This window comes from Arachis stenosperma, chromosome 3 (genome assembly GCF_014773155.1).
Source record: "Arachis stenosperma cultivar V10309 chromosome 3, arast.V10309.gnm1.PFL2, whole genome shotgun sequence".
Classification (NCBI taxonomy): Eukaryota; Viridiplantae; Streptophyta; class Magnoliopsida; order Fabales; family Fabaceae; genus Arachis; species Arachis stenosperma.
The window spans coordinates 5,529,314-5,548,919 of NC_080379.1; the positions used below are offsets into that span (position 1 = coordinate 5,529,314).

The 19,606-nt window shown below is 33.7% G+C and overlaps 2 protein-coding genes and 1 non-coding gene across 4 annotated transcripts; 2 read left to right on the forward strand and 1 right to left on the reverse strand.

Annotated features, from left to right (window-relative positions):
- The first annotated feature begins 7,866 nt into the window (after positions 1 to 7,866).
- LOC130968643 (bZIP transcription factor 29-like) lies at positions 7,867 to 11,920 on the forward strand. 2 transcript variants are annotated; one of them, XM_057894031.1, is made up of 5 exons: positions 7,867 to 8,131; positions 8,216 to 9,540; positions 9,845 to 9,977; positions 10,077 to 10,161; positions 11,293 to 11,920. In XM_057894031.1, exons 2-5 carry the CDS (start codon positions 8,249 to 8,251, stop codon positions 11,517 to 11,519), a joined length of 1,737 nt encoding a protein of 578 aa, XP_057750014.1. In that variant the 5' UTR covers positions 7,867 to 8,131; positions 8,216 to 8,248; the 3' UTR covers positions 11,520 to 11,920. The 2 variants fall into 2 exon arrangements, with proteins under 2 accessions (XP_057750014.1, XP_057750013.1); XM_057894030.1 differs by having other exon boundaries at positions 7,867 to 9,540.
- A 3,323-nt stretch (positions 11,921 to 15,243) lies between these two features.
- On the forward strand, positions 15,244 to 15,327 carry TRNAL-CAA (transfer RNA leucine (anticodon CAA)). The gene has a single exon. It is a non-coding gene; the product is annotated as a tRNA-Leu (tRNA).
- A 748-nt stretch (positions 15,328 to 16,075) lies between these two features.
- LOC130968691 (amidophosphoribosyltransferase, chloroplastic-like) lies at positions 16,076 to 18,383 on the reverse strand. The gene has a single exon (XM_057894090.1). The coding sequence runs from the start codon at positions 18,326 to 18,328 to the stop codon at positions 16,574 to 16,576; it is 1,755 nt and encodes a 584-aa protein (XP_057750073.1). The 5' UTR covers positions 18,329 to 18,383; the 3' UTR covers positions 16,076 to 16,573.
- Positions 18,384 to 19,606: the final 1,223 nt, after the last annotated feature.

Here is a 19,606-nt window from a genome sequence, read left to right on the forward strand (position 1 = left end):
TCAATTGGTTTGGAGAATAAATAGGGTTTAGATGTTGCACAAACCGGGGAAAGAAGCCGACATCAATGTCATTCTTTAATAAATCGTTGTTGTGGACAAGAATTTATGAACAACACTAATAGCTTGACCTTTCTAACGATTAACTTGTTAACATGCTTAAAACATTATAAATCCTTTGCAGATGAGTGAATTTACAAAAAAAAAAAATTAAAAATTGTAGTTCTACCGAGTTCTACAAGGATTTACTTGTTAATTAATATGTTAAAAAAATGTTAATAAATTATTGCAGGTGTTTGACTATTATATTATAGTATTATATATATAAATTTTGACTTACACACGTAAATTGAAAAAAGACAAATACATAATAAAAGTTGAATTAAAATAATCTAGTAATTTAATTTCTCTTTTTATTTTATTTGTGTAAACCACTCAATAATTCATGTGTGTACCACTTAAATATGTATATATGTAAAAACTTGAGAAATATTAATGTAATCATATAAAATACAATATTGACAAAATAACAAAATGACCTCGTAAATTTTGTATGATTTTGTCTTCTCAGCAAGTATGAGACAGAGACTTACAAAAGACGTGGCTACAACTTTAACACCTAAATCAGTATAATGCATTATATATATATTGATATAATAGCGAGCCAAACTGATTAATTATGTACGAATAAATCAATACATAAGACCTACTATTAGTTTTGGAACATCATTTATATTTATTTATTCATTTAATATCTCCATTTGATGATGTTCGTCCTTAATTAGTTATCAACCATTTTTGGAGTAGCTAGGTTCATATAGCATTATATTGGGTAAATGTTATGACAGGACAAGCACTCAAAATTAATGACTCAAAATAATAATGCACACCAACCTAACCATAACTACCAGGAAAAATAATAATAATTGAGTGCCGGTTGACCTTTAAGTTTTAAAAAATAGTAAGTTATAAGGAAGCTTTAATTTTGGGTAAATTACATTACTGAGTTTTTTTTCCCTTTTAAGATAATACTGTAGAGCTAATATACCCTAATTTCTTGTAAAATTTAGATGATAGACTGATAGTATAATTCCTATGCATTATTATGATTTTTATATTTATGGAATGCAACACTAGTTTTGCATGTAAATATGATTAATCATATGATAAGCTGATATAACAAGTAGTCACTGCGTATATAAAAATTAAGGTTAGGATGTCATTGCATATAAAATTTAGGGTTAGGATGTCATATGCCGGGAAACAATAAAGTTTTCCATTAGATAGTATTTTTACAGTAAATCAGAAAAAGATATCTTTTATAACGATCGGATCTTTTCGTCTTTGAGGAGATCTTGTCTTTAGCAAGTGACATTCATATCAGGTTAAGATTGAGTCGAGTTACGAACTTGAGCGATAATTTAGTATTGAATTAGAGAAGAATTCAGTGTAAATGCTTAGATTGTTCCGTAATACAAATATAATAAAAAAATATATCAATATTAATAGGGTTTAACAACCCACATAAAATGCTAAAACTGAAATTACTAATAGGGTGTTTATAGTGATAGAGCTTGAAAAATTATGATAGGAAATTAATAAAAAATATTAATATAAAAATTATTATATAATGAGATTTATATTAAAATAAAATTTATAAATTTGTTAAAAATATGACATGAAATAAATTTTATTTACAAATAAAGATAATTTTAAAATAATATCCTTTGAATTTTGAGTGACTTAAAATTTTTAATAATTGAATCAAAATTAAAAAATTTAGTAATTTTTAAATATAAATAACTAAATTATTGTTAAAAAAATAATTATTTCATTGAGCGTGTAAAAGATTTAATTTATTGGTCCTCAATTAATTAGTTATCGTTATTTATTTGATATAAAATAATATATTGGGTAAATCATAAAGATGAGACCTGAACACAAAGTATCTTACTTTAGAAGAGAAACTCTAGCTAATTAACTAATTGTTTTAATTGAGGAGTGTTAGAGAGTCAACAATTTTTGTATTTTGTAATAATAAATTGGTCATCAATAATATTTTTAACGGTGTGAGATTAAATCCAATAATATAAAATCATTCTATTTTTTTTATAATTAAATATTGGTTAACTTTTTAAAAAATTGTTGACCACAAAACTTTCTCCTTTTTAATTAATCAATAACTACTAATAGTTTTATAAAAAATTTAGCGCTCATTGTCCATATAAAGATCCGCCACTGTATACTTGGATTGTCATTTGAAAAGTTTTAAACCTAAAGATTTTGTTTCTTTTAACTGTTGGCTCCGGACATACTAAAATTATATCATTATACTTATTTGAGCAGGTTCCATGTAAAAAAAAATGTAGGTTAAAAAAAAGTTAGGTTAAGGATACAAATTAAAAGATAGTAAACTCAATTTTTATTAACTCTCAGTTAACAAAACATACAAATAAGAATAGATTTCAAACAAAACGCATCACTCTTAAGTCTTAACCAAAACCGTTATAAACTTAAACAAAATTGCACATTTGCAATACAAAATTTTTTCAATGACGATGTATCAAAGGAGGAAAAATTTGGACTCAAGGCCTTCATATATATCAATTAATGAATGTTTGTACTACAAACTTCTTCCAAGTCAAAATTTCTAGTTTTTTTTTATTGTATAAGGTATTTTTCAATTGGATAGGCTAAAGATTAATCTGTTGCGAACCTGAACTCCATTTAAAAATTTGTTATTAGTTAATGAGTTGTTGTATGCACAAGACGGATATTATGGTCTTTGAATTTCTTTTTTTCTTTTTTTTTGCCTAAATGTGGGATTGAATTTTGTTTATTTTTTCATTTATTTAAAATTTTTGGCCATGCATATTGACCATGATGTACAATCAACATGAAGAGTATAAAAAGGTTTAATTTTGATGTAACGAAACCTAAAGAGTTTTACACAATAATTTAATGTTTTACACAATAATTTAATCAAATTGATGTGTTTAAATAATTTTTTTAAATATTAAAATTAGTTTTTTTATTAATGTGATAATTTAATTTTTTATGCTGTTAATATATTAATAGAATAAAAACAACTTATTCTCTTAAATAATGCCCTTAGAAAATTTAACTAAATCCACGATATATATAATTTTGTGTGGCCACTTGTGTTATGTAAAGCACAAGAAGCTAGCTCTTTCTCGTAAAGATCAGAAAGAATAATAAGATAGTGAGAATATGAAGTTCCGAACAAATCTTTATCCCCAACCCCACCGATGCAAAATTGGAAATTGATGTGGTTTATTTTGACAAATAAAAGAGATAGATAAACGGGAATATTTTATTTATTCTTTTTTATAAAAGAAGAAATGCGATTACAGAATTAAGAAGCAAAAGCAATTAGTAAAAAACTAAAAATATGATTCATACCAAATATAGATTTGGATGGAAATTTGTCCGTAAAAAATTAAAAACACATACTGCCGGTAAAGGAATCGGTTTGTAATACAATGGGCTCTTCCCTTAATTAACATGTGCTTTAGTATTAATTTGATGCACAAGGCACAACGTTTGTGTTATATATAAAATTAAAATAGTCTTTAATTTTTTTATATATTTTAAAACCACTCCTACAATCGCTGGTTTTTCCATTCTAAATAGTCAGTTATACCAATACTTCTATAAATGTCCTCATATATATTATGCTGATTTTGGTATTAAAGTCTCTTGTATACATTTTCAATTACATCTAATTAACGACACACAAAAGAGCATTTTAGAAGTTTTGAAGCACCATCACCTCATGTTCAATCTCTTTTATTAGTTCAGAAAAGCACCTCATAACAATATTATCAAAATATTTTAAAAGTATTATAGATAATTTTGAACAATTGAATTTTAGAGTCGTTTCCAAATTTATAATGATTTTAATATTGTTTTTGAATTTAACAAAAATGATTTATGATCGTCCAGTGACAGAAAGATAATGTAATTGAATGGAGGCCACACTGAACTGTCAAAACGACGCCGTTTTATTTTAGACACCCAAATAGCATAGACACGATGTCGTTTAGTGTATATGAAGGGATTTAATATGCTGAGTTACTATTCCTCTTTCAAACCAACAAAGTCTCTTCTTTTTCTCACTATTTTTTTCAATGGTGCCACTTTGAGAGGAATTTTCTCTAGCATTCTCTAAAAGAAAGCAACTACGCTGTAATTGTCTCATCTCTATCGCATGCATAGTGATCTGACAAGAAGCATCTTAGTTGTTAGAGATAACCAAAATAGAAAGAAGAAACTAAATAGCTACTTCTACTCCTCTGTTTTTCTCGATCATGGCTTTTTTCTTCCCTTTTTTCTACATTGTTAATCGATTTTCATTCGTTCATCTCTTTTGTGATGTTGTGTTTTTTTCTGAAAAATTTTGTTAAGATTTTTTTATCTATGTTGTTGTTTCGTTTTTATTATTTGTTTTTGTCTGTGATGATGATGGTAGTTATGGTTGGAATGTGCTGAAAATAGAAATATGTATGTAGTTTATGTGTTTTCATGGTGGTTTAGGGTTTGGGTTTATGTGCGTTCCTGGTTGATGACAATTTTGATGATAATTTTTTATTTGCAAATGGTTCCCATTAATATTGTGTGTCATCATGGGGGATTCTTTGTGACTAGTGAAAACGGTGTCATCTCATACACCAGGGATTATATTTCAGAGATTTCAAAATTTGGCCTAGATTGACTAGATGTATTTTTCACCAGAGAGTACTGCAAGTCTGCAAAGAGCTTGGGTATAATAAGATGGAACACTGTTGGTGGCTGGTTCCAAACAGGTCATTAGAGATTGGTCTAAGGAAACTAAATTCGATGCTAACTCTTGGAGATATGCTTCTATGCTGAAAGAAATAAATGAGAGGTGCATGTGTACTGTGAGCATGGAATATCTGTTCCAACGTATTTGGAAGAACCACCATACAAAATGAAGTCCCTACCTAACCAGTTTTACTGAGAACAGGACCAAACTCTAGGGCCATTCTTCCTAACCCAGTTGTAAACCTATGTATCAACCAACCTAAAACTATTGAAATTTCAAAATCCACTCAGCAGCCAACCCCTACCATTCCAAACCCATGTATCATTGAATGTTTAAAATTTTATTATTGTTCTTTCGCTTCATATTCCTTCATTTCTAAATTACAATTAGCAATAACAATGACAAAGTAGAACATTGTGTTATCATTCCATGCATCTGTTCATAGGGTACAACAAGCACAACCATCGTATTTAGGCTTTTCTATTATAAAATATCCCAATGGCCTTCACCACTTCCATGCTACACAGACAATAATCACAATTAGTAATATAATAACCAACAACAAACAAAATGCCATTTGTAGAGCCCTAACTTTAGACTCCAAACTTTCAATCTTTCAGGCAAATTTCATTATCCACTCTTCTATTTCAAATTCATGATTATCTCTACCATTTACTTCTTCTTCATCCTGAACTTTATGATCCCACATAAACAAATCACACCACCTCTTGCCAACGCTCGACAACTACATTTCATGGCCATGGAGAAGAAATGTTACAAATTGAAAGAGCAATGACACTAGCTATAGACATTAACAAAAATCACTTATATTATAGTTAGGACAACCATAAAATGGTCTCCTTGGATTCGCATATGTTCTTGACTATTTGAGGACGGGTCGGATACCACACCCACACCTCTCTGGAAGTCATTCGTGACTACTTCTGGAGGTTTTCCTCCCACAGCTTCCCTTGGAACGTTAGTTATTAGAGCTACCAACAAGATTGCTACCTCCACCCATCATGAGACATTTAAACCGCGCTTAACAACGGCAGAGAAGAAGAAGGAGCATGGCTTCTAATGGTGGACGCAACTATCTGAAACTCAAATTGGGGATTAGAATTATAAACTATTACAGGGACTAAATTGAGTCAAATAGGAATAATAGCCACGTCATATAGCTGTTACTTATCCAACGTAACTTTTTTTCCGTATGCATCATCACGTCGTTAAGAAATTTTTCTTGAAAAGTACTTCAGAGACGACCGTGAGTTACTTTTGTTAAATTCAAGGACAGCATTGAGACCATTGTAATTTCAAGAATGACTCTGAAATTCGATTGCAAGTTTAAAAATTACTTTAAAATTTAACTCATATCTATCATTAGTACAGATAAACACCTCATAATAACATTATTAAAATATTTTTTAAATATTATGAATAATTTTAAATAATAAAATGTTAAGAGCTATTTTAATTTTTAACTTAAATCTAAGAAATCAATATAATAGTTTATGTGAAATATAACATGCACTATATTAACAGAATAAAATTATTATTAATGATTGAGTATATACAATTATTAATTACTAATATTTAGAGTGAACTATTAACTAGGTCTATATCTATTTTTTCAAATGACAATACGACCTCTTAAAGATAAAAAAAAGTCTCCTTCAAACTTTTGTCCTTTATTTATGTAACACAATGTGGTTCTTGTAGGCGTTTTTCTAGTCAAATTCGAACAAAAAATGTTGATCAGTCACATTAATTTTTTGACCTTGCACGTTTGTTTGCAGTTGTGATTGTTATATGATCGTCTCTGGATAATCAAAAATGGGCATGGATCTATTGTCCAATTCCATGTCAACAAAAACGACACGTTTTTGGAGTAATAAACCTCTTCATCATTGACTCATTCTCTTTCATTCATGCAAATGGATATCGACTCACACTTTCTACTGCTGCACATGGCGTGCTAGGGCTCAACAAATTAGACATATTGGGAGAGACGAACAACAACAATATATGAAAGATTTCACGCAATGACATCATTTTTTATGACGTGAAATTGGACAATTAGTTTTTTGTTTATTTTTTTATTGTCTATGTTAATACATGACGACCATCTCAGTTAACATAGAAGTAGAGAATAAAAATAAAAGTGAATCCTTTTTAGCTTAAAAGGTCTTATTGTTATTTGAAAAAAGTTTAGGGATCAACAATTTTATTAAATTCTAGCTAGCATGTGTTAGGTCAACTGTGGAGAGCTCTCGACCACCGAGAAATTTCGGGAAGGAATCAAGTGAGAGAACATAAGATGAGAAGACACCACATCCAACTCAAAACCTTAAGGTGTCAAGTAAATACAAAACCCGGTTAATTAACGGCTAATTAAAACCACCAGACCGATTAACCATCGGCTCTAATACCACTTTGTTAGGCCAACCGTTGAGAGCTTTCGACTATCGGGGAGATTTCGGAGAGGAATCAAGTGAGAAAACATAAGATGAGAAGACACCACATTCAACTCAAAACCTTAAGATGTCAAAAAAATGGATCTCTCATCTTATAAACTCCTCACTCTTTCTTGCTTTCTTTGATGTGAGACTAACTTCAACACTCCTCACACTTGCAACACTAACAGCATGTAACCAACAAAAAAAATGAATAATCTTACACCATTAAATATAATCTTACACCATTAAAAATATCATTAATAACTATTTAATTACTACAAATTATAAAATTATTGACCCTAATACTACTCTTTAAAAGAATAGACCTGAGCTCTAAGTTGGTAGTTCACCCTTAATATTTGAGGCAGAGTTGTAAAAAACGGTGGCTGCGGAAACATAAGGAGTGGGAGATAAAATAAAAACAAAGCAAAACACGGGAAGGGGGAGATTAAACAAGAGTAAGACAAATGAGGTCGGAATGAAATTGAAATGAGGCCGGAATGAAACTCAAATGGTGAGGAAATGCAAATTAGGGCGAAATGCAAATTCTTATTAAATTCACGCGTAGTAGTCATGAAATCCGTGTAGTAGTCATCGTCGTCGTTGTAGAAAGAGAAATTAATAATAATAGAGAGAGAAAAGAAAAAAAAAAGGGATAGAGAGAGAAAGGAAAACACAGAGCGTGTGTCTGTGTGTGTGTGTGGGCATTCTCTTTTCTTTTTATAATTAATTTGGTCTGAGAGAGTGAATCTTGGAGAGATAAGCGCCTGCTCCTTCGGCATTTCCGCCAGAGACAAAGTTAACACCCCTTCTTCTATTAATCAATGCTTCTTCTTCTTCATCCTCTCTCTCACCCGTTCTCAACAACGTAAAATGCTCACCCTCTTACTCATGTTCCTGTCTTTTCTTTTTTACTTCCAGAAGCTCTGATTAACGGGTTTTGCGGTTTCAGATTACGCGGACTTGATTTTTCCCTTTGTCGAAAATGGGTGACAATGAAGACTCCAACAACAATAGTGACATGATGCAAAGGCTTCAATCCTCATTCGGAACGACGTCGTCTTCGTCTTCTTCGTTTCTCAAACAGACTCTTACCATGGAGCAGCTCACAATACCCCAATTCCAACAAATGCGTGCTAATAACAATAATCAGCAACAACATTTCTACGCTGGAGATGGAATGAAGCGTGCGGGTATACCACCGTCTCACCCGCACCAGATCCCGCCCATTTCCCCATACTCTCAGATCCCGCGCTCCACACTCACTCACCACCAAATGGGTTCACCTACACCCACCCACACCCGATCCCTATCCCAACCATCGTTCTTCTCACTCGACTCTCTCCCACCGCTAAGCCCCTCTCCCTTCCGCGGCACTGACTCCTCAACTTCAATCTCCGACCAAGCCTCCGCTGACGTCTCCATGGAAGATCGTGACGTCAGCAGCCACCAACAGCAACAGCAACAACACTCTCTCCTCCCTCCGTCTTCGCCTTTCTCATCTGCCCGGGGCACCGGCAACCCTCTGCCCCCTCCTCGGAAAACGCACCGTCGCTCCAACAGCGATATACCGTTTGGATTCTCCACCATTTTGCAGTCGTCGCCGCCGCTGATTCCGTTGAAGAAGCCTGCGCAGCTTGTTAAGAAGGAATCTGGTTCTTGGAGTAGCGCTGATCCCAATGCGGAGGGATCAGGGGAGAAGAAGCTCTCCCCTGAAGGTGAAGTAGTTGATGATCTTTTCTCTGCTTACATGAACTTGGATAGCATCAATGACGCGTTTAACAATAATTCATCTGATGAGAAGAACGGTAACGAGATTATTATTAATAATAACAATAGTAATCGTGATGATTTGGATAGTAGAGCTAGTGGAACCAAGACTAGTAACAACAATGGTGGTGGTGATAGTAGTGATAATGAAGCTGAAAGTAGCGGCAACTCAATGATGAGTCAGAGTTGTGGGGAGAAGAGGGATGGTGTTAAGAAGAGGAGTGCTGCTGGTGAGGTTGTTGGCGGCGTCGCTCCCACGAGCCGCCACTATAGGAGTGTGTCTATGGATAGTTTCATTGGCAAGTTGAATTTCAATGATGAGTCGCCAAGGTTGCCGCCATCGCCTGGGTCTGCTCGGCCGCCCTCCTCGAATGGAATCTATGGGAACACTGGTGCTTTCAGCTTGGAGTTTGGGAATGGTGAGTTTAGTGGCCCTGAGTTGAAGAAGATCATGGCCAATGAGAAGCTTGCTGAGATTGCTATGATGGATCCTAAGCGTGCAAAGAGGTGTTGTATACCATTGGATATCCCAGTTGTGTTTGTTTTCAGCATTAGACTAGTTCAAAGTTCAACTGTCTTTTTGAAGATACAATTATAAACTGATTTCAACTCATTTGAACATGTTTGACCTACTCTCAAATTTGTTACATTCCAACATCCATGGTTTGTGAATTGAGCATTAATTGCACCAAACCATAGTTTCCTAAGTATAGATTAAAACTATACAAATAGCGTGTGTTTTTAGTATTACACTTCTAGTAAGTTCTAATGCTTCAATGATTGACTCTATTTGGGACTGGATTCTAATCAGGATTCTGGCAAATCGGCAGTCAGCTGCACGATCCAAAGAAAGGAAGATGCGATACATTTCTGAGCTGGAACATAAGGTCCAGACCCTACAAACTGAGGCCACCACACTCTCTGCACAGCTTACTCTGTTGCAGGTGGGAGCATATTAATGTTTTCTATTGTCTGTTTTTGTTTAGTGCGGCGATCATGGTAATTGTTTTCTCACGCCGCTCCTTTCCTTTGTGTGAACACAGAGGGATTCTGTTGGACTCACTAACCAAAATAGTGAGCTCAAATTTCGCCTTCAATCCATGGAACAACAGGCAAAACTCCGAGATGGTATTTTTCTTCTTTACCTTAGGCAGTCTTTTGAATTTCTGTCAACTTTTGTTTTCTTTACTTTTTTGGTAAATGATCGAAACATGTACCCTTTCTTGTTTCTTCACATATGACCTTGTGCAGATGAGTAGTTGCTTAGATTATATTGTTTGTTAATATACATTTTCAATACTTCCTATGATGAGTTTATTTCAGGTAACTGAATATAGGCTACAAAAGTTGGTTGTGCAGTTTGGTCGTCGGTCCATAGAATAAAAACATGTATTTAAGGTTGAAAAAAGGAAATATCTTAGCTCACTTCTACAATACTTGAGTGTGGATAAGCTCTGTAGTAGAATTTTCATGTCATGATAAACTTATTAGAAGCGTGGAAAATGAAAGGTAAATAGCATGTCAAAAAATTGTTGATAGAGCTCCTATATGGTGTTCGGTTTTTAGCTCCTATAGTTGCATTCCGAGATCTATAGTGTGGCTAGAGTCACGGTACTTTTGTAAGAATTTCAGTTTTATGGTGGTTTGTGTGCAAGGCTTTGGCTACTGTTGCCAGGGCCTAATGGGATGGTAATTTCCATTAGAACTTCCTAGTAGCAGAGGAGATTGATGATTGAAGAGTAGCAGATATGCATGCTGACATTGACAGACAGCAAACCCAAAATACCAAATATTAATGGAATTAATAACACCTATACCATTTGGAACAACCGTTATCCTTCTGTGCCAACTAAATCTAAAATGCTTAATCCAAAGGACTTATGTACTGAAGTTTTTCTTGTGTAACATACGTGATTGAAGACCTCTCAAATAATGGCACATGCATGCTTGAGTAATAAGAAATATCTACTTGTTATGTCTTTATCTGCATTTGCTAAATTTGACTATGCATGAGGGTTCCTTTGAATAGAGCGATTGAGTTATCTCTTATGTTGCAATTTTTCAATTATGAATTATGATTATGACGGCTTGACCTTCATTATTTGAGGTATTGTTAAGAGTCATAATTGCTTGTCTGCTACATTTTATCCAATTAGTGGTAGTTGTCATTTGTAGCAGCTCTATTGGAGACTAAAATTAATTCACTGATTGCTTTATTTATGCTTATTACTCGTGTGCTCTGTGTATCTCTACCAACAGCTCTAAACGAGGCTCTCACTGCCGAGGTTCAACGACTAAAGCTCGCTACGGCCGAGCTGAACGGGGAGTCACACTCATCCGGTTGCTTGATTCCGCAACATTCTGTCAACCCTCTGATGTTTCAGCAGCAGCAGCAGGCTTCTGCTGCATCTCAACAAAACATTCATCTTCAACAACAACAGCGGCAGAATGGTAATACCAACTCACAAACCGATCTAAAACAATAATAACCTTCCGAAGGATGATGCTGTTACATTGCACTTGGTTCCGAATCTCCAGAAAAGTTTTTCTTAGTTGCAACTTGCAAATTGCAATCGTCTTAAGTTTTATTCCCATTGTCTGTCCAACTCGGACAGTAGTTTTTAGTTCATATATATACAGGTCCTAATTCCTGTTTTATATTTAATATTTAATTTCAGTATATATATAATATAATATAATATTGAATTGTAGCATTATTTGGTCATGATTTGTTTTAATGATGAAGTCTAGGGGGAAAAAAATACTGTTCAAACTTCCTTTTGTAAATAATGACCATTGTATCATGGTTCCGTGCATTGATTCTTTGCCCAATTGCTTGTGTGTTTAGGGTGTTTTGGTTGACCAAATGCAAGTGTTCAATACTTTATTTTCTATTCTTATATAGATTGATAGGTGGTGGATTCCGCTTTATCTAAGCTAAAGTTAACTTTTTTACATTCTAAAAAGGGGATGATATTTCAAATGGTGGAAATCATTATACTTGTAATTACTCTTTTTTTAGTCTTTCCGAAAAGTTGTTTTATATCCTAGAGATAATATTTAAATAATTGTCAATTATAGTTTGATTTTGATGACAATTAATCTCCGTGAATTTTTATACTAGATTGATCACCTTTACTTGTGATTGCATCTTCCAAAATTCTCCATTTGTGTCTACTTTTTTAACAGAAGTTACTTAAGAGCAAAGAAAAAAAATTTTCATAAGCCCCTATTCATCGGCGTTAAGCTGGGACATATATATCTATTTTAATTTTCAAGGCCATCCTTTCTAACCCATGTCTGACCTAATTGTTTATTAGGTTTGTGCCTAACAGAATCAATCATCAACCATGGAAGTCTAAGAGAATGTTCAATCAAAATCAAATAATTTAAGCGTGAGAACCTTAGCCAACATCTTATACTAGATCTAGGATAAGTCATCTTCGTTGGTCCCAATAGTCTGATCAAATAGGTATTGACGTGCTCTAATTATTAGTTATGTTTATTAATAAGGGTTATAATTATATGTGCAGTGATTAATAAGATTTACCTTCAAAATTAAAACTTTAATCATTTATGTCGTTTTCTAGATTTTTATTTAAAAAAAAAAAACTTTCAATATTACTTTATGTTTGTAATTAGCAATTTAGCATTTCTAAGGAGGTACCTAATAAAGACATCTTGGAGTCAATACCAAAAAAAAAAAAAATCTTGAAGTGACTTTATGCTTGTCCCAAAAAAAAAAAGGTTAACATTGCACAATTTAGTTTATAATTGTGCTAAATATATTTATTGAAAAAACTAGCCACTTCACAAACACTACTAGACACTATCATCTATGTTCAGCTATTTTTCTATTATTTTTAAGATGAAATAATTTTAAAAAGTTATGTTTTAGTAAAATTGCACTCTGCATCATGTCAACTTGAGTATTATAAAAAAATGTGTGTTACATTTTTTTTAAAGACTTACTTTTACTACTACTACTATTATTATTATTATTATTATTATTATTATTATTATTATTATTATTATTATTATTATTATTATTATTATGAGAGAAAAGTGGGTAGTTTTTCAAGGAATTTTTTTCGAATTTTTTTCTGAAATAAATTAAAAAAATATTTATTTTCAAAAACATATTATTTGAACTTTAATTTTTTAGATACATCTTTTGTTTTCTAATTTTAGTCAAGTTTGCCGCACCCGGCGAACTTCTATAATTTTATGGGGCCGCAACCTCCTGCGAACTTCACCTAAATTTTTTCTAAAACCCAGTTCAGAATAAAACTCAAATTTCTAAACTATTATCATCATATCCAAGAATATATAAGAGTACATAAAAATACACAGATACACAGAAATAAGCCATATTTAATAAGATTTTTTTTATTATAAATAAAAAACATTATTTTTTCAAAAAAATACGACTTATTCCTCCTATGTACTCCTAGGCTGGGTTTGGTTTTGAGAAGAGGACAAAACAAGACACTGAGAACAAGACACAAATGACAGAGACACAAAATTTTGTGTTCTTATATTCTGTTTGGTGATAAACTAAAACAAATTATGAAAATCCAATTTATTCTCATTTTTTATATTCAACAAATTTGAAAAAAATATAATTATAAAAAATTAACAAGAATAATGAAAGAAAAAATAAAAAATAAATATCCCTTATTAGTGTCTTTTTGTCCTTCCTGTCAAGATGGACACAAAATACATTAATTCAGTGTTTATGAACACAATGTCTCTATCAATGTCTCATCTGTCAAACATAATTTTATGTCTCCGTGTTCCTGTCTTATTGTCCCATTCCTTAAAAACAAACGCAGCTCTATGTACTCTGAGACGATGATAATAGTTGCCATTACCCATTATGAAGCTTAAGAATTTATGTCCATAAGTTATTAATGAGAATTTGAAGTGAAGTTCGTGGGGAATATAGCGAACTTCATAATTTATATATGAAGTGAAGTTCGACGACGGTGAGGCGAACTCTATTAATATGATGGAGTTCGTCGGGGTACGGTGAACTTGCCTAAAATTTTAAAGAAAACGTATCTGGAGAATTAAAGTTTAAATAACCTATTTTTGAAAATAAATATTTTTTAATTTATTTAAAGAAAAAACCGTTTTTCAAGTGGTTAATATTAGGTTGGCAATGGGTAGAGTAGAGTAAGGTTTGGACCTTACCCTAACCCTACCCCGGGAATTGAAAACTTTCTTAAAATTATACCCTATCCTACCTGTGGGTTGAGAATCTCTAAACCCTAACCCTATCTGTACCCTGAATTTATAAACCTTACCCTATTCGATCCTATTCGCAGAAAAAAAAATTTAAGCAAATATAAAATTCAACCATAGCAATTATACATATAACATATTAATAAAATAGAACATAAAAAGCTAAATTCAAATTAAAATTAAAAACAATAAAATGTTAAAGAAATTCAACATAAAATTACAAATAATATGATCATCAACTAGCTTAGTGTTTATTTCAAATTTTTATAAGAGGAAGATTATGGATTTAACACTCACTTTTTTCATTACATACATAACTTTTACATATATATCATATAATATATTAGAGGTGTAGGTTAGGATATACCCTGAACCCGTACCCTACTCTACCCGCAGGCAAACTCGCACTGGATCCTATCCTACCCGCAGCGAATCGGATAGACAACCCTATCTGAATGGGTTGATCCTGATTGGATACCTTCGAGTAGGATATATATTGCTAGCCCTAATTAAGATGATTACTTTAGTATTATAATAGTTTACAATTTTAACCTCTTTAAAATTATTTAATAAATTATTTGTAAGAGTAATTGATAAGCAAAAAACTTGGACATCAACTCTGGGCATTCCCACTTATGTAGTACATGGATATAGTGTATAGATAATTTTCAGTTTTTCAGTTCTGTGAATGTTTTAGAAACCTTAAAAAAAAGGACGTTTCTCGTACCAATGACTCTTTAAGAATCGAAATGAAAAACAATGGGCTCAACTATTTGTTGCGGCTCATTTATAGGTCCAAAATCTATATGTTTTCGTTACAAGATCCAAATCTTGGCTCATTATGATTAGACGGATGATGAGGGCATAAGGCCTAGCCTAAACCACCAACACCCCCCTCTCAACAAAAAAAATTAAATAAAGTTTGCTTTTAATAAACTTAAATGATCAACTTCAACCACATGTGTCAGGATGGCCGAGTGGTCTAAGGCGCCAGACTCAAGTTCTGGTCTTCGAAAGAGGGCGTGGGTTCAAATCCCACTTCTGACACTTCTAACCTAATTTAACTTATGTCTCATTCTGGTTTATGCTTTGCCTTTTCGCTTATCTATACGGGTTCCATATGGCTTTAGATTTGCACCAAAGCAATGGATCATCTGAAAGGGTTGTACTGTATACTTGATTTGATTCGCACAGTAGCATTTCTCTAATTATTATTGTTATGTTGACTTGAATGCGGGGTCAACTTATATTTTCTGACTGCACCACTTATTTATGGCACCGTGTTCTTCAGCGAATGATGGTTAGATGTTAGAACCTCATTTATGAGAAATCTGAAAGTGGAGACCAATGTCCAATTGTGTGCAATTCCGTTTAGAACAGCATCGCATCTTCACACCATGAACGAAATTCACTATAAATTGACAACTGTTTTGTTCCATCAAGGCAAATTTAGCATTAGATTCTTTGCACCAATTTTCTGAAGTGTAAAAGATTCTTATCTCGAGACGAATTTTGCTTAAAGGTTCCTATAAACTTTGATTAGACGATACTAATTTGATAATTTCTAAGTATGCTCCAATTAGTTTGGGATTTGTGAGAAGAAAAACATTGCAAACACCCTTATCTTTGCTTGGGTGGTATTTTCATTCTACCAGTTATCTATGAATATGATCTAGTGTTTATTCTAAAACTCGTTTCTAATTTTTACCTAGTTTAAGAAATATACACATACACCGAAAAAAAGTTCATGGATGAGTAACGAATTTAAAAGAAAATCTATATTAAAAATAGCAAAAGGAAAAACATCCAAGTTCTTGATTCTGATAATCTTATACCACTGTTCTAAGTTCTCTAATAAATAGCAAAAGCTCCAAATATCAGTTCTGAACAGAGACCAAAAATAAGTACTAAATATTGGCCTTATGAACAAACCGAATCATTCGGAGCTCACCACCGTGTAGTTAGATGGCTTGACATTATCTCACCTAAACACGAAAAACTTAGGTACCATATAACATCATGGAACCAATAAAAATGTTTGAGTTACTCATTTTGCATCGTATATTAGGCTACCTAATCATTATTACTATTATTATTATTGACTACTAATAGCCACCTGAAATGGGATGACATGATACCCAATTCAATAATAATAGAAATGTGAATTCACCTGTACACGATGCAAAACGAATACAACTATCACGATTAATGGAGAACCCAAACATTATGCAATTGTAAACCCCCCAAGCACTTCAAAAAGATCACAAAATTGTACTAGTACACAATTTCATTGTCAAAAAACAGTACCAGCAGCCTTAACCTCTTTAGGAGTTCTTGTTGGTTGTGGTGGTGTTGTTGCTTGAACCCAGCCACCATCAATGGTTTCCAAACTCCCATTCAACCCATCATCAACAAAGTCACCAACTCTCTTCACCTTAAGTTCTCTGGGCTCAACAGGGTACTTCCCAGAGAAACAAGCATAACAGAAATTTGGGGACTCATTGCCCAACAAATTCCTCAAGCTATCAAATGGAAGAAAAGCAAGTGAATCGGAACCAATAAAATCCCTAATCTCCTCAACACTCATCCTATTAGAAATCAACTCCTCAGAGCTTGGAGTATCCACACCATAGTAACAAGAACCAATGATTGGTGGGCTTGCAATCCTCATGTGAACCTCTTTGGCACCAGCCTCCTTCAACAACCTCACAATCTTTGATGATGTTGTTCCTCTCACAATTGAATCATCCACCACCACAACTCTCTTCCCTTCTAGAACAGCTCGAACCGGCGATAGCTTAAGCTTCACGCCAAAGTCCCTAATCTTCTGAGAAGGCTCAATGAAGGTCCTCCCAACATAGTGGGACCTAATTAGCCCCTGCTGGAAGGGGACACCGGCTTTCGCGGCGTATCCAAGCGCCGCGACAACACCGGAATCAGGCACAGCTATGACAACATCACAATCAACAGGGCTCTCAGTTGCAAGAATCTCACCAAATTGCCTTCTAGATTCATACACTGACCTACCAAAAACAACAGAATTGGGTAAAGCGAAGTAAATATGCTCAAATATACACTGTTTGGGTTGCGGATGAGACATGAGGCAGAGACTCTGAATTCCATTGTTGTCCACAACAATAACCTCGCCAGGGTACACTTCTCTTTCGTAAGTAGCTTCAATCAAATCAAGAGCGCAAGTTTCAGAAGCAAAAACCACAGAACCGTTGCTTCTTCTTCCCATAACCAAAGGCCTAAATCCAAACGGGTCCCTAACAGCAACAAGCTTGTCCTCTGTAACAAACACCATTGAATACGCACCTTCGAGCTTCTCACAGGCGTCAACGATTCTCAGAATGAAAGGTCGGTGCTTCGAAGTTGCGATGAGGTGAAGAACCACCTCAGTATCAGACGTTGTGTTGAAGATGGAACCGTTGTCTTCCATTTTTGCCCTTAAGGTTCGGTAATTTACCAGATTACCATTGTGAGCGACGCCGACGGAGCCAAAGCGGTATCCGGCGACGAAAGGCTGGACGTTCTTGAGCATGGACTGTCCGGCGGTGGAGTAACGGACATGGCCGATGGCGAGAGAGCCGGAGAGCTGGTCGAGCTTGGACTCGTTGAAGACGTCGGAGACGAGGCCGACGCCGGTGATGGATTGCAGGACGTTGTTGTTGACGGTTACGATTCCGGCGCCTTCTTGGCCGCGGTGCTGGAGAGCGTGGAGTGCGAGGTAGCAGAGGCGGGAGGCTTCGGGGTCGCCGTAGATTCCAACGACGCCGCACTCTTCGCGTGGCTTTTCGTCGTCATCGGAGAAGGAGAAGGGAGACGAGTGTTGGTGCTGTTGCGGTTTGGGGATTGGGGAGTTGTGGTTGTGGGATGTGGCGGCGCGTGTTGTCGTGGTGGCGGTGGGTTTAGGGAGGGTTTTGTTGTGGAAGAGAGGGAGAGAGGAAGGTTTGGAGAGCGCGGTGGTGGTGGTGGTGGTGGTGGTGGTGGCGGCGGCGGTTGATGAGAGAGAAGAAGAGAGGTTTGAAAGTGAAGTAGCGGCCATGAGCGAATGGTTCAAGAGATTGATGGTGTCTGGTGTGCGCTGATGCTACGGGGTAAACAAGACTCGGATGCTTTATATTTCTTCTAGGTTTGTGGATTCAACACAAATTTTCTTCTTTTTTTTTTTTAAATAAAAAATCAAAATATCATAAGAATCTAATTTATATATAATACAAAAGATTTTATGCGATTTTAATTCATAATAATTAAAAAATCTTTGTTATTTAATTGAGTTAGATTTTATTTTGAAATTAAATAAATGACAACTCGTTGAAGAAATTTCTAAAATAAAATAGCTTCTTCGATTTCAGATATTTTTCATACATTTCAAAATTCAAAAATTTTGTTTTGTTATTCATTAAATGTTGAAAAAGAATAATAATCTCCAAATTTCTCTCTCTCTAAATTATTTATATTTTCTTCCTATTCCGTCCGAAAAGCTTGTGTGAACTGTGAACTCGCCTAACGGCTTAGAAGAGGGGTAATTGGGCTTCCTAGTTTAGTTTGAAAAGTCAAAGTTATCATGTTGGATACTGTGAAGCGACGGAAAATCAGTCTAAGCAAGTTTTTTTCATCTAAAAAATAGTTTTACTCCAAAATCATTGTGTACATATGAGTTATCACCTCATAATCAATGGCACAACTGCACAAGCAGCTGCTTGCATCATTGAATGGCTTGCTAGTTACTCTGAATCACTTTGGCTGCCATAAAATAAATAAAATACAAGAGAGAAATAAAATTAATATTTTTATATTTTATTTAATAATAAATTAAATATAAAATAAAATAAATAATAAAAAATAAATTATTAAAAATAAATTTAAAATATTTTATTAGTAATAAAAATATGTTATGCTATAATTTTTGTTAACGGAGTCAATTTTAAATCACAGCTCAACATATTTGATAAATTTTTAAATAAATAAAGTTTTATATTTAAGTAAATTACTTAACTAAGTTGTTATAACCACTTTTTAAATTACGCGATTTCTCCTTCTTCTTCTCCGTTTCCTTCTTCTTTTTTTTTTTCTTCTTTCAAATTTGTGTCTTCTTTTTTTTCTTTTTCTTTTTCGTTATCTTTCTTTTTTGTTATCGTCATCACCAACAACACCAATATTTTGCTAACATCTTTATTCATTAAATAATTTTAGTTTATTTCTTAATTTATTTCGATTCATTTGTATCTTAATTGAGGTTCACTTGATACTGCTGATAAGTATTTACCAAATTTTTTATTTTTTAAATAATTTTGATTCATTTCTTAGTTTAATTGAGATT

Excerpts from the sequence above, each read along its gene's own strand:
- LOC130968691 (XM_057894090.1), bottom strand. The coding sequence starts at position 18,328 with ATGGCCGCTACTTCACTTTCAAACCTCTCTTCTTCTCTCTCATCAACC.
- LOC130968643 (XM_057894030.1), top strand. The coding sequence starts at position 8,249 with ATGGGTGACAATGAAGACTCCAACAACAATAGTGACATGATGCAAAGG. Across the intron at positions 9,978-10,076 it reads CACAGCTTACTCTGTTGCAG|AGGGATTCTGTTGGACTCAC; the intron begins GTGGGAGCATAT and ends GTGTGAACACAG. Across the intron at positions 10,162-11,292 it reads ACAGGCAAAACTCCGAGATG|CTCTAAACGAGGCTCTCACT; the intron begins GTATTTTTCTTC and ends CTCTACCAACAG.